The 12,238-nt window shown below is 50.5% G+C and overlaps 5 protein-coding genes across 5 annotated transcripts; 2 read left to right on the top strand and 3 right to left on the bottom strand.

Moving 5' to 3' along the window:
• Positions 1-190: 190 nt before the first annotated feature.
• Positions 191-775, bottom strand: tom22 (mitochondrial import receptor subunit Tom22; the record flags this gene model as incomplete). The annotated part of the gene is made up of 3 exons (XM_049249502.1): positions 191-250; positions 313-602; positions 664-775. The coding sequence occupies 3 exons, from the start codon at positions 773-775 to the stop codon at positions 191-193; spliced, it is 462 nt and encodes a 153-aa protein (XP_049111696.1).
• An 829-nt stretch (positions 776-1,604) lies between these two features.
• LOZ57_000397 (uncharacterized protein) lies at positions 1,605-2,543 on the top strand (the record flags this gene model as incomplete). The annotated part of the gene is made up of 1 exon (XM_049249501.1): positions 1,605-2,543. One exon carries the CDS (start codon positions 1,605-1,607, stop codon positions 2,541-2,543), a length of 939 nt encoding a protein of 312 aa, XP_049111695.1.
• Positions 2,544-2,988: 445 nt separating this feature from the next.
• MAS2 (Mitochondrial-processing peptidase subunit alpha) lies at positions 2,989-4,813 on the bottom strand (the record flags this gene model as incomplete). Its single annotated transcript, XM_049249500.1, has 2 exons — positions 2,989-4,623; positions 4,691-4,813. 2 exons carry the CDS (start codon positions 4,811-4,813, stop codon positions 2,989-2,991), a joined length of 1,758 nt encoding a protein of 585 aa, XP_049111694.1.
• Positions 4,814-5,087: 274 nt separating this feature from the next.
• Positions 5,088-7,291, bottom strand: LOZ57_000395 (uncharacterized protein; the record flags this gene model as incomplete). The annotated part of the gene is made up of 2 exons (XM_049249499.1): positions 5,088-6,983; positions 7,049-7,291. 2 exons carry the CDS (start codon positions 7,289-7,291, stop codon positions 5,088-5,090), a joined length of 2,139 nt encoding a protein of 712 aa, XP_049111693.1.
• A 1,087-nt stretch (positions 7,292-8,378) lies between these two features.
• Positions 8,379-10,340, top strand: LCB2 (serine palmitoyltransferase component; the record flags this gene model as incomplete). The annotated part of the gene is made up of 1 exon (XM_049249498.1): positions 8,379-10,340. One exon carries the CDS (start codon positions 8,379-8,381, stop codon positions 10,338-10,340), a length of 1,962 nt encoding a protein of 653 aa, XP_049111692.1.
• Positions 10,341-12,238: the final 1,898 nt, after the last annotated feature.

The raw sequence follows: 12,238 nt of genomic DNA, 5'->3' as shown, positions 1-12,238 counted from the left end.
AGAAATTGGCGGCACGACACTGGGTACCGCGACGTAGGCCGCCAAGCCGATTCGATCCAGGCTGATCAAGTTCTCCTGCTACTCGATCGTACATCATATGCATGGAGCCGTTAATGTATGTTTTTTCGAGTATCATAGCGCACGACCGAAAGCTCCCATTCCGATTTCAAAGAAGTTGTTTCTTTGTTTCTTACAACGTCGGCTGCGCGGGCTGTTGGGTTAAGGCACTCGTAGCACCGGGCGTCAACATCTAGGAAGTCACCCATATTAGCTTCATGAAATATCAAGTGACAATGGCGAGTCGCAGCTCACTTCGTTGGCACCCTTGATCATCCCCTGCTCCCTCTCCATCTGCACATACTGTTGCTCCTCGGCCAAGGCCAATGCCCACGGCACGCCGAGCAAGAACGCGCTGGTGCTCACGACCCATAAGGTCTTTCCACCGAAGGAGAAAGTTGATTTGGTAAATGAGGTCATGGAGGAGAAAACGTTGGAGATCTTGCGGCGGGAGGATGGGGAGATGATGTCTTGAAGAGCAGCGAGGCGTTCGAGCAGGGTTTCTTCTTCGAGGATGGAGTAGGAGTCGGACGAGATCTCGGATTCTGCAGTTACATGTTAGAAGACCACTGAAACAATCAATCAGCTACAAAGGGAAAACTGTACCTGTGTCTGTGAAGTCGTCATCCTCCTCGTCGCTGACCAGAAGAGCATCGTCCTTGCTCGTGGTAGGCTTCTCCTTGAAGTGCTCGTCTTCGACCTCGGTAAGCTTAACCATTGCGGCGGTATTTGGCGGCTTCGATGGATTTGATTGATATACACAATGGGCGTGTGCTCCGTTGCTTCGATGAGTGAAGGAAGCACGAAGTCCAACTTTTTCGGCCGCTTGTTTAGCGGTGCTGAGTCAGCAACACCTGCATGCAGGCTGCGGCTAAAGCGGCGCCGGCCCACGACACTTGATTCGCTCGCGATCGAGACGTCTGAATAGAAGAAAAGGACATGCTTGCTCTGCTGGACATCTGCCAGGCGGCGCCGTGATTGTCTGTACTCCGTATGGGTGGGCGATGGCACTCTGGCCCCCAGCCCATGCCTGTGCTTCGGCGAGTGTTTCGGCCAGGGAGTCGGTCTCGGCCTTGCATTTGACTTTTCAGGCAACCTTCTTTGATGCCCCAAACAACCCGCCTCTGTCTCTTCCTGCGCCATGGGATCACTGTTGCAGAACAATGCTGTGCTGACTGCCCCATTGTGCGCATTTGATCCGCTATTCGCCCTCGAAACGGCCCGCGCCTGACAGAAGCTGTTATCCCGGCGCCCTGCAAGGTGTCTTCCACCGCAAAGGCTGCTCTCCGTCAAGACTCAGCAGGGTTTGCAGGAACATCGCCGACTTAACAGCCGTTCCCTAATCATGCGCATGCCGGACCGTTACTTGGTCTTATGTGACACGATACGCCGAACGAGCTGAACGGGGAGGACTGTCGTCCCGCCAGGTTACGTCTAAATCTCAGATTAACGTGACTGACTCTGGTGAAGCACTGGATCTGCTCACTCTTTTTGCAAAGGGATCTAGTATTCTCAGCCCTTTCCTGCCAGGGCAGAACGCATCCATCATGGCAGAAGACTACGTTCCCGACATACCTATACCTCCTCCCAACAACCGTGGCTTCCTCGACCCCTTCATCATTCCTCCGCGCCGCAACCACACCCACACCATGATCCTCCTCCACGGTCGCGGCGGGGACGGCCGTGACTTTGGCGTTGAACTCATCACCACCAAACTCCTCTCTGGCGATACCCTCCCTCAACGATTCCCTACTACGAAATTTATTTTTCCTACCGCCAAGCTTCGACGGTCCTCCCACTACCACCGCATGCCCACACCACAATGGTTCGACCTTGTTAACCTTGGTACGGACCGCGAACGAAAAGATATCCAGCATCAAGGACTTAGAGAAAGCGCTCAATTTGTGCATCGACTAATCGACAAGGAGGCTGCTTTGGTGGGACCCAAAAACGTCGTCATTGGAGGGCATAGTCAAGGTGCCGCCCAAGCATTACATATTCTGCTGAGCTATGATGACAATGGCAGTGGCTCCTTGGGCGGTTTTGTGGGAATAAGCGGGTGGTTACCTTTTAATAAAGAAATGGCTGCTCTTGCCGAAGAACATTCATCTCAATTTGAGTGCAAAGTTGAATCCAACAACAACTACGACTCGGACGGTGTTCTAATTAGGAATGCCGACAAACATATAGCACTTGGTACAGTTGCAATGAATTTCTGTCGCCAAGAAGTGCTCAATATTGAGCCACTCTCACCAAATGCCTCACCACCTGGCTGCTTATTCACGCCAGTATGGCTTGCTCACGGCGCATTGGACGAGAAAGTTGCCCCGCGCTTGGGTGAATCGGCGGCACACACAATCGAGAAATTCGGATGGGATGTCACCTGGATGCTCTATGATGAATTGGAGCATTGGTTCGCATCGCATGAGTTAGATGATCTGTCAATATTTCTGAACGCTAGGGTAGGTGTTCCAGAAATCGACTGACCTGATACCTCAGCAGTTCACTGGGCTGGAATTATTTCATACAATGGTTAGCATGGTTATGGAATGGAACATTAAAACGGGGGGTTACAAAAAGGGCGGGGAAATAGGTTTTTCGGATTTTAATATGGATTCTCGAGGGTTGGGTATACTGGGGCTTGTTGGCAACGGCGATTCATTCTATTTGATATTTGCAATGGGTTCGGAATATATTCTTGCCTTTAATTGCTTGTCACGATGCATACATACACATGATTATTTAAATATTTGTTTTAGATGGTGGAAAGAAAACGACGCCATTTAGCAGGCCTTACGCCTTGTTTATAAAAATAAATAAAAACAAAAAAAAAGTGGTATACACAGTAATCCTAATGCAAATGTCCACGCCTCTTTCAGACGCCGCAGGCGAGAAATACTAATAAACGCACCTTCACACATCGAGAGTTCCTCAATTTCTGCCCAAGTGCCATCTGGAAATCCTCTGCTGGACTTCCTCCCAACTAGATGGGTTTAATCTCACACCCTCCATTTCACCCTCTTGCATGACCACTGTGGGGCGTCCGGTCCCATTGCCCGGGTTCCTCACTCTTCCAAAAAACACATCCTTCGCCACGCGGCGCAGATCTGCCACGGTCACGGCTTCGATCTGTCTGCACATCTCCATGACGCCGATTTTGCGCCCGTGGACTTGCACTTGTCTGCCCAAGTCCTCCAGCTCAACCATGCGCGACTCAAGATTCATCAGCAACGAAGATCGTAGCTGATTCTTCGCGCGATTGACCTCGGTAGGCTGGAGCGCTGAGTGTCCGCCTTCTAAGGTGAGCGCCTGTAACTCACGGCACATGACGTCGATCATACTTTTAATGTGGGTTGGGCTGCAAGACGCGGCGATTCCAAATAGCCCGCTGTCGGTATAGCTAAGGTTGAATGCCATGCAACTTTCTACCCAGCCGAATTGGTTCAAGACATTAGTATATAGGCGTGAGTACATTCCCTTTCCGGGACCGCCTGCAGAAAAGGAGCCGCCGCCTCCCAGGAGGGTTTGGAGTGTCGCCAGGGCATAAATATCGGGTGAAGAGATTGGCAGCGCTTCGAAGGCGAGGTGCACATGGCTGAGACGGGGGAGGGCAGGATTAGCTGGAGGTGGAATTGGTGGTAGGGAGAGGAAACCACCAGTATAATGTGATGGCTGAGTGAGGTTTAAGGTGGAGGGCAGTAAAAGGTCTGAAGATAAAGGCGAGACGGAAGCACCATGTGCTGCAGAAGTGGAAAGATTTTTGAAGAAGGGTATCCGTGAGAAAACGCTCGAGGATGTCGACGAGGCGGGTGAAGATGGGCTTGGCGGTGGCGATGATACAGATGATTCGGTTGGTGTAGTCGACGAGGGCGAAAATGCTGGGAATGTAGGCACCTTTTCATCACCTTCTAATGTTGGTAGGTCATCTCGCTTCTCCATATCTCCGAAAAACTTTTCAGTCAACTTGACCGCCTCCTCATGCTGCACGCCAGCGAAGGCTACGACAATTCTCTCCGGTCGATAAAATATATCTCGGTACTTCTCAACCGTGGTCCGGTTGATTTCGTTCAGTCTTTCTTTTGGACATAGCAGCGGATTACCTAGCGTGTTATCCTTATACGCTGCCATATTCACTAGCTCTGGCAAAATCATCTCTGGCTTCGCCCACAGCTCTCGAATCTCATACTCAGCTACATCCAGTTGCATCCGCACTTCCTCATCCGTAATCAGAGGCTCGCGAATCGTCTCCGCAAGCAATCCAAGCGTCGTAGGCACTGCTGAATTGAAACTGGCAGATTGATACATGAGCGATTCGCGGGACGACGCACACTGGATGTTTCCGCCGAGAGATTCGAGAGTCTCAAGCATCTGGTCTCCATCTCGATGCTTGGTTGATTTGAAAGCAAGTCGGTCTATTATATGGCTGACACCGCGCAGGCTATCATTCTCGTAGCGGGAGCCGGCGTCGACGTAGACACCTACGCCGGCAAAGGGGCCGGGAAGGGATTCGGTTGCGACGCGGAGGCCATTTGGAAGCTGAGTAACTCGATCAAGCTCGACGGGATCCTAGATAAGCCAAGAGCTATAAGTCCATGCGACAATGAAAGTGGCGTTGATATTGGGGCTTTCAAACCTTTGCCGAGTTTGCAGCGTTGACTTGGGCGAAGCGTTTAGTCCAAGGCAGGGTAGATTTTGGTATAGAGTGGGCGCGTGTTAACGACTGAAGTGAGCCTGGTTTTAATGCAAAGCGACGCATTGTGGCTATTTTCCGGTGTTATTGAGCCGTTTTACCTGTCCTGGCCAGAGAGAAAAAAAGATGCAGGCCGGATTGGTGATGCAACATTTAGACTCTGCCTAGCGTGCGTAACTATCGGCGAGCTGGGAATAGTTACATAGCCACATAGTTACTCCGTACGGAGATAAGGATTTCAGCCATTACAGAACTCAGTAATTATATACAAATCTAGTCTAAAACTTATATATGCTTCAAGAGAAAAAAAAATCAAATTATCAATAAAATAACAATCACCTTAATGTTCGGCCGCCCATTTTCGATACCACTCCAGGCATGCAGCGTTTGCAACGCTTGCGCCAGTCTTGATATTCAACCCGCAAAGAATCTGTTTGACTGCATTCTCAATCTTCTTGCCATTCGAAGTTACTGGGATCTCTGGACAGGAGTCAATGATCGCAGGAACATGGCGGGGACTCAGCTCCTTGCGAATAACAGCTTGGATGCTAGCAGCCAAGCCTTCTGGTAGAGCGTCTGGTTCCCTCACAGTACCTGTCGGGGTTGACATGCCGGATGGAGGACACGATGTGCTGTTGAGTTTTACAAACAGCACTACAGTCTCATCGGTCTCAATGCCGTTCCTTCGCCGTCCGATGCAAAGAGAATCCTCGATGATATCCGCAAAGTGTTTCAAGATCACATTATATATCTCGGCGCTGCCGAATCTCACTCCCGCAGGCTTGAGTACGCCGTCACTTCTGCCAAGCATGACCAGTCCCCCAGTGGTTGGGTTGATTTTGATGAAATCTCCGTGGTGCCAGATGCGGTCGCCATAGGTCTCAAAATAGCTGGCGCGGTATTTCTCTGCCCCGACAGGCCCGGGCGGCCAGAACATGACCGGCTGCGCAGGAAATGACTTCGTACACACAAGGTCTCCAGCGTCGTCTGTGTTCGTGATATCTTGAGCAGCATGATCAAAGACAGATACGGCCATGCCAAGTCCTCGACACTGGATTTCACCACGGTGAACAGGTAGAATGGGGCAGCATGCTCCAAATAAGGAAATGATATCAGTTCCCCCTGTTATTGATCCGAGGAGGATGTCCTCATGGATGGATGAGTAGACATAGTCAAACGTGGACGGCGCAAGTGGAGAGCCAGTGCTGAAGATAGCCTTGAGTGTCCGCAGTGTCACAGGCCTATATGGATGATTTCTTGGGTTCAGAGAAGCTTGCTCTAGCACGGATAAGTACTTCGCTGACGTTCCGAAATGTGTAATGTGTAACTCGTCGATAAGACGGGCCATGGCCATATCACCCTTAGCATTCTCTGGGTCTAACGGCCGGAACGGTGAGCCATCATATAGAACTACGCTGGCACCGCTAGCTAACGCAGAGACTAGCCAATGCCACATCATCCATGTGGTGGTTGTGAAATAGAACAAACGATCCCCGAGGCCAATATCACAATGGAGGACGTGCTCCTTTTTATGTTGAATCAAGGTTCCCAGTGCACCATGAACAATAGGCTTTGGCGCCCCAGTTGTTCCGGAGGAGTAGAGAATATAGACTGGATGGTCTGGGGGCAGGTATTCAAACTGCAGCGGGACAGTCGATTGAACGGCGGGGGCGATAAAGTTTGCAAAAGACACACAGGTACCATTGGGTGGCCGGATCGACTGGGCGTCAAATGCGTGATCTCTAACTGCGTCAAAGACCACTACCAACTGCAGACAAGGTAGGCTGGCGGCTACCTCAGCCACCTTAGCATGCGTGTTGTGTACCCGACCATTGTAAAATGCAGCATTATCGGCAAAAAGCAGCTTCGGCTCGATCTGCCGTAATCGCTCGAGAACGGCGTGCACACCGGTGTCTGTAGAAACGCCACTCCACAGGGCGCCAACAGCAGTGGTGGCCAGCATGGCGATCAGAGTATTTGCATGATTGCCGACGAAGCCTGCAACGCGGTCACCCTTTGCAACGCCGGCATCTCGCATGGCGACAGTGCACTGGCGCACTCTCTCGCGGAGGTCCTTCCATGATATATGTTCCCGCGTGCATTCGGTGGCGGTGATGACAGCAACGGAGTGTTCGTGGGGATTACTGGCGGGGAAGAGGAGGTTTTCGGCGAAGTTGAGCAAGCTTCCGTCAAAGAACGGTCGCTTCGGGAACATGGGGGCATCAAGATCGCAAACCTAGAACGCGATCAGCGCCAGATGTTTCGTATCTGCTGGGTATTTTTATTTTTGCTCATGCATACCGACTCGTAGGTCGCATGCGCCTTGACGCCGGTGTAAGCCCACACTTCCTCCCAAAATTTCGCCGGCTCCTCGACACTCCACTGCCACAGATCCTGATACGAATCAATGGGCAGAGCGTGTTTGGTCGCTACCTTCGTTATGAAGTCGAAAATCCTCGTGTTCTGAGGGTTGGAGGGGCGCCATAGCTCCCGTGCTTCGTCTGCACCGTTGGCGGCGCTGCTTGTCTGGGCGATGAAGGGCATGATTGCTCGGGATGGTGTCTGTCGTGTCGCCGTCAATAGAAATGCAGATGGGGAAGGCTGCGGCTGCTCGCCGCGCTTTTTTGCCTGCTGCTCTCTACCGACATCCCCGTCGCTCAACGTCCGATGCGAAATTCCCGACCGCCGCGGGCCAATCAGACGTCGTCGGGGCCCGGCCGGATTATGTCATCGCGGCTTCGGCGTATTACCCCATTCAGCACGGCGCGGAATATTGTCTTGCCGAGAAACTGTTGGGAATCACGTGTTCGGGCTGGAGAACCTTTACCGTCACGAGCCGTACGCCGTTACCGTACAATCCCTGTACAAACGAAACACGAACACAAAAGCAGCGCGTAATTGCCCCTGAATTGTGGGTCGGATGATGTGCAGCTAGTAAGAATGGGTGGCCAACCCGTTTCGTCTGATTCAATACGCGTTAAATTTCGCAATACAGACTAAGGCCTGCCGATTTTACCTCGTTCGTCCAGTACGCATACCATTTGTATGGTTGTGACACGCCGTGACCACCTGCCTCGAAATTACTATCCGCATCATCGCCGACAGACGTCGAATCCGTTCAAAAGATCTTCTCGACAACTCTCACCGCTCCCTCGAGCTCCTCAATTACCTTCAATATCCAATTCAGCCGATGTTGTGATTATCGCCACGACTGCCCTCGACCTCAACTCTTGTTCTGGTGCCCACTTTCTCGGATGCACCGGATCCCTACCTGCAGCAAGGTTTCTTTTCGGGCAGACTCATCCGCCCGTGCCAGAGCTTGAATTCCCACGCGAGCTCTCCTGTTTTTCCCTCCCGTCCGTCGCGGGTTCTAAAAGTATATCCCTCTTCAGCAATTTTTTTCTGCTCTTACCATGGTATCAGAAAACTGACTTGAAAAAAACTTTTTCCTCGTTTTGCAGCCAAATCGCCGCAGCTCCATCGAGGCTGCCTCCTGCGCATCCGGCCGAGTTGCTGAGGGTTAGGCCCTTCAGCCTCTTCAGCAGACGGGCTCCAGCCGATTAGCTGGATACCCACACCCTGAATTGCTGTTGAACCCAAGAGCCGTTGTTCCTGGGTGTGGCCGCCTGCGATGCCTCGTCAACCTACGAGCAACATCGCCAGCAACTCCCCTAACTCCTCAAGGCCTACAAATCCGAATCGCAATCGATTCAGTCAGCTGTTCCTAAGCTCACCCAAGCCCAAACAGGAGACGTCCTCGAATCAGCTTCTGTCTGGTGGTTTGGACCATTCTGCAGCAAACACTCCTTTGTCCTCAATGTCGCTCCCTACAATAGAAGCCACCAGCGTGGATGATCCGACGACAACAACTCTCTTTCAACCCCCTTCCCCGCAGGAGGCCCGTCGTCTCGCAAAACAACATGCCCAGTTCGGCCCCCTCGGTCATCCCAGCCATCGCTACACCTCCCGCCATCAGGGTGGCCCGTTCCCTGATCCGGTGATGGACGAACCACCGTATTTTTACCTCTTTACGACCTATATTAGCTACCTTCTCTTGATTGCTTGTGGCCATATTCGAGATTTTTTCGGGAAACGCTTCAAAGAAAGGCACTACCGTCATCTAAAACCGCAAAACGGCTTTGGTGCGTTATATAGCGATTTTGATAGCTTTTACGTTCGACGCCTGAAATTACGAATCAACGACTGCTTTGAGCGTCCCACCACGGGTGTTCCAGGGAGATATATAACTCTAATCGACCGTGTTAGTGACGATTTCAATGGCCATTTTCGTTTTACGGGTACCACTACCGATACTTTGAACATGAGTTCCTATAATTATCTCGGATTTGCCCAGTCTGAAGGTCCATGCGCAGATGCAGTTGAGCAGACTATTAAAAAGTACGGAATCAGCTCCGTTTCGACCCGAGTAGACGCTGGAACGCAGGATCTCCATGTCGAAGTTGAGGATTCGGTCGCAAAGTTTGTTGGCAAGGAGGCCTCAATGGTATTTTCAATGGGATTCGGTACCAACGCAGGAATTTTTCCTTGCTTAGTATCTAAGGGATGTTTGATTATTTCTGACGAGCTGAATCATGCCTCCATCCGCTTTGGGGCACGTTTGTCCGGCGCTTCTATCGAGATGTTTAAGCATAACGACGTTCATGCACTTGAGAAGAAGCTACGAGAGGTTATCTCCCAAGGTCAGCCGCGTACTCATCGTCCCTGGAAAAAGGTCCTGGTTGTTGTGGAGGGTCTTTACTCGATGGAAGGGTCAATGTGCAATCTTCCTGGGATCCTTGCCCTGAAAAAGAAGTACAAGTTTCACCTTTTCATTGATGAGGCTCATTCGATCGGTGCGATCGGCCCCCGCGGCCGAGGGATATGTGACTATTTTGGAATTGATACAAGCGAAGTTGATATTCTAATGGGCACATTGACCAAGTCATTTGGTGCCAACGGAGGCTATATCGCTGCAGACAAAATTATCATCGATCGGCTACGCGCATCCAATGCGGCCGTGTTTTTCGGAGAAGCGCCTACGCCTCCCATCCTCGCTCAAATTTCAACTTCACTCCGCATAATTTCAGGCGAGCTTGTTCCTGGCCAGGGCGAGGAACGATTACAACGTCTGGCGTTCAATTCGCGATACTTACGCCTAGGGCTGAAACGCCTTGGCTTCATTGTGTATGGAAACGATGACTCTCCTATTATTCCTTTGCTCCTATTCCATCCTGCAAAAATGCCAGCCTTTTCACACGAAATGCTTCGACGGAAGATTTCGGTTGTTGTCGTCGGCTACCCTGCTACCCCACTGGTTTCATCTCGGGCTCGATTCTGTGTGTCTGCGGCACATACTAAAGAGGATTTGGATCGGTTGTTGTCAGCTTGTGATGAGATCGGCAATGTGTTGCAACTGAAGTTTTCCAGTGGTGTTGCGGGAGGCGCACTTCCACCGCCGGATGGAGTTAGCCCAGAAATGGAGAATGATTGGTACCGCAAACAGGCCACTACCGGTCAAATAACTCCCCCAAGATGGCGGTACGAGGACGTTGTTCGCCGCGGAGTGCAAGATGTTAAACGACCATTAAGATAGACCTAGTGCATTTTGAGTCAGCTGTGCGTCCCGAGACCGAGGGTGTGGCAGTGCTGGCAGTTGTGATACCCTAAACGACTTTGCTTTCTTCCTTTCCGGCTTGCACGTTGGACCCTTTGTCGCCTTCCGGCCCTCGATTGGGGAGAGCCAATTTAATCGTCAGGCATTTGCGGCGTCTTTCTCGCTTTGTCGGCGTTGATGGGGAAGAGTGTGTACGGTGGAGTCAATTATTATGTCTTGTAATCCTTTTTTTTCATGGTCCTACCAGCACAGGAAGTGTTCCGGTATTCGGCTGATGCTGAGTGTTCTTCATTTTTGCCTCAGGGAAATTTTGGACGGGTTGCCGCTTCCGAGACCAATGTGTGGCAGCAGCTCGACTGCCTTCTTACAAGAGACTAAGAGTCCTTCTGGCAGAACCTCGGTTGCATGCAAGTTGATGCAACTGACCTTGTTTCCTCAGACCTAGTTGTCAGAATTCCGCCATGTCGCACATGTCCCTCCAACCCTCTTTTTCTTTTACCTCGAACTTTTGTACATTCACGAGAGAATGAAAATTACCCTAATGCGTATTCTAATGGACAACTTATTACTCTTTCTTGTTTCCGATTTCTGGATTAGCCCCATATTTTGTCTTAACAGCAATGTCGATAGCTAAATGCCGAACTGTCATAAGAATGATAATACATACCTATACTTGTGATGGATTCTCCCTGTTTTCAACCTCCAACGGTTTTCCGTCTAGCGGGGCTCTCGCCTAGTGTTATCAAGCCCAGATTGCGTGCCGAGGACTAACAGACCAAGGAAAGACACATGCTGCATAATGCAGCTGTGCGGTTCCATACAACAAGCTGAGCACAATGTGTTGCCACTTATCCCAACCGACCATGAAAAAAGTGCAGAAATGCAAGTTCTGTTGAGATTTGCTATGAGCTTCTAACCTACTGTGGGTTGTTTACGCGCCGGTGTCCAGTACACGACATGCACATCATGGAAAAGTTGGTGTCTGCCCTTGTCATCTACCGGAACACTGCTGCTTGTCTTGTGTTTTCTGCATGATGAACTGTTCTTTTCATTATACCCCCTTTGTGACACGCTATATGGGCACAGCCGATGGACTGGCCCTCTCTGTGCTTGAGTGCTCCGCGGAGAGTTTATGCCTTGTATTTGAGGTATAAATAAGCGCCCTGCGAAGGATACTATTCTGTACTTTTTTCTCCCTTCATTTCATTATCATCTTCACTGATAACTGGTTTATACAGAGTTTCCGTGATTGCGCAGTCTTTCTGTCCCTGTGATATTTGTTCTATGTAATATTTGCTATTGTACTTCCTTAGGTATATGGCCTCCTCTTACACTCCTACCCCCTGGCACATGGTATAATCTCGAATATATCGCTCCTTTCCTAACTTACAGCAATACTGGAATGCGCAGCGGCTTTACGTGTTGAAATTGCCTTTCAGGGACAACACATCACTCTAGGGAGAAGCTTGGAGTTTAGATTTATATATTCCAGCCACGATACTCTGTAGTGTTGCTTTTGCTTTTGGGTATGATACCTATTCCCACCTCTGCCTCATGTTGCTCCCCTGAGTCTCTGGGCTTACCAAACAGGATAGCACCAAGGATACCACTTTTTTGCACGGATCACAGAACGACGAATAGCTATACAAGGGGGGAAAGGGGGAACCCTCTACAGCTCGGAATACGTCACACGACACAAGTTCTAGCCTAGAGATAGGCGACAGAAGGGCCGTCCCCATCGAGCTTGTCCACATATATACACGCTGGTATTATCTTTATTCGGCGATATATCACTCTCGTCTTCCTCGTCACTGCAAGATCGAAAGCAGCTATACAACAGCCTCACTCCTTAAAGTGGGGCTTTGTCAATACAATAT

Source organism: Ophidiomyces ophidiicola, assembly GCF_022830035.1.
Source record: "Ophidiomyces ophidiicola strain CBS 122913 chromosome Unknown scaffold_1, whole genome shotgun sequence".
Lineage (NCBI taxonomy): Eukaryota > Fungi > Ascomycota > Eurotiomycetes > Onygenales > Onygenaceae > Ophidiomyces > Ophidiomyces ophidiicola.
Note: the sequence above shows the minus strand (reverse complement) of the source record. Positions and strands in the feature narration are given on the sequence as shown.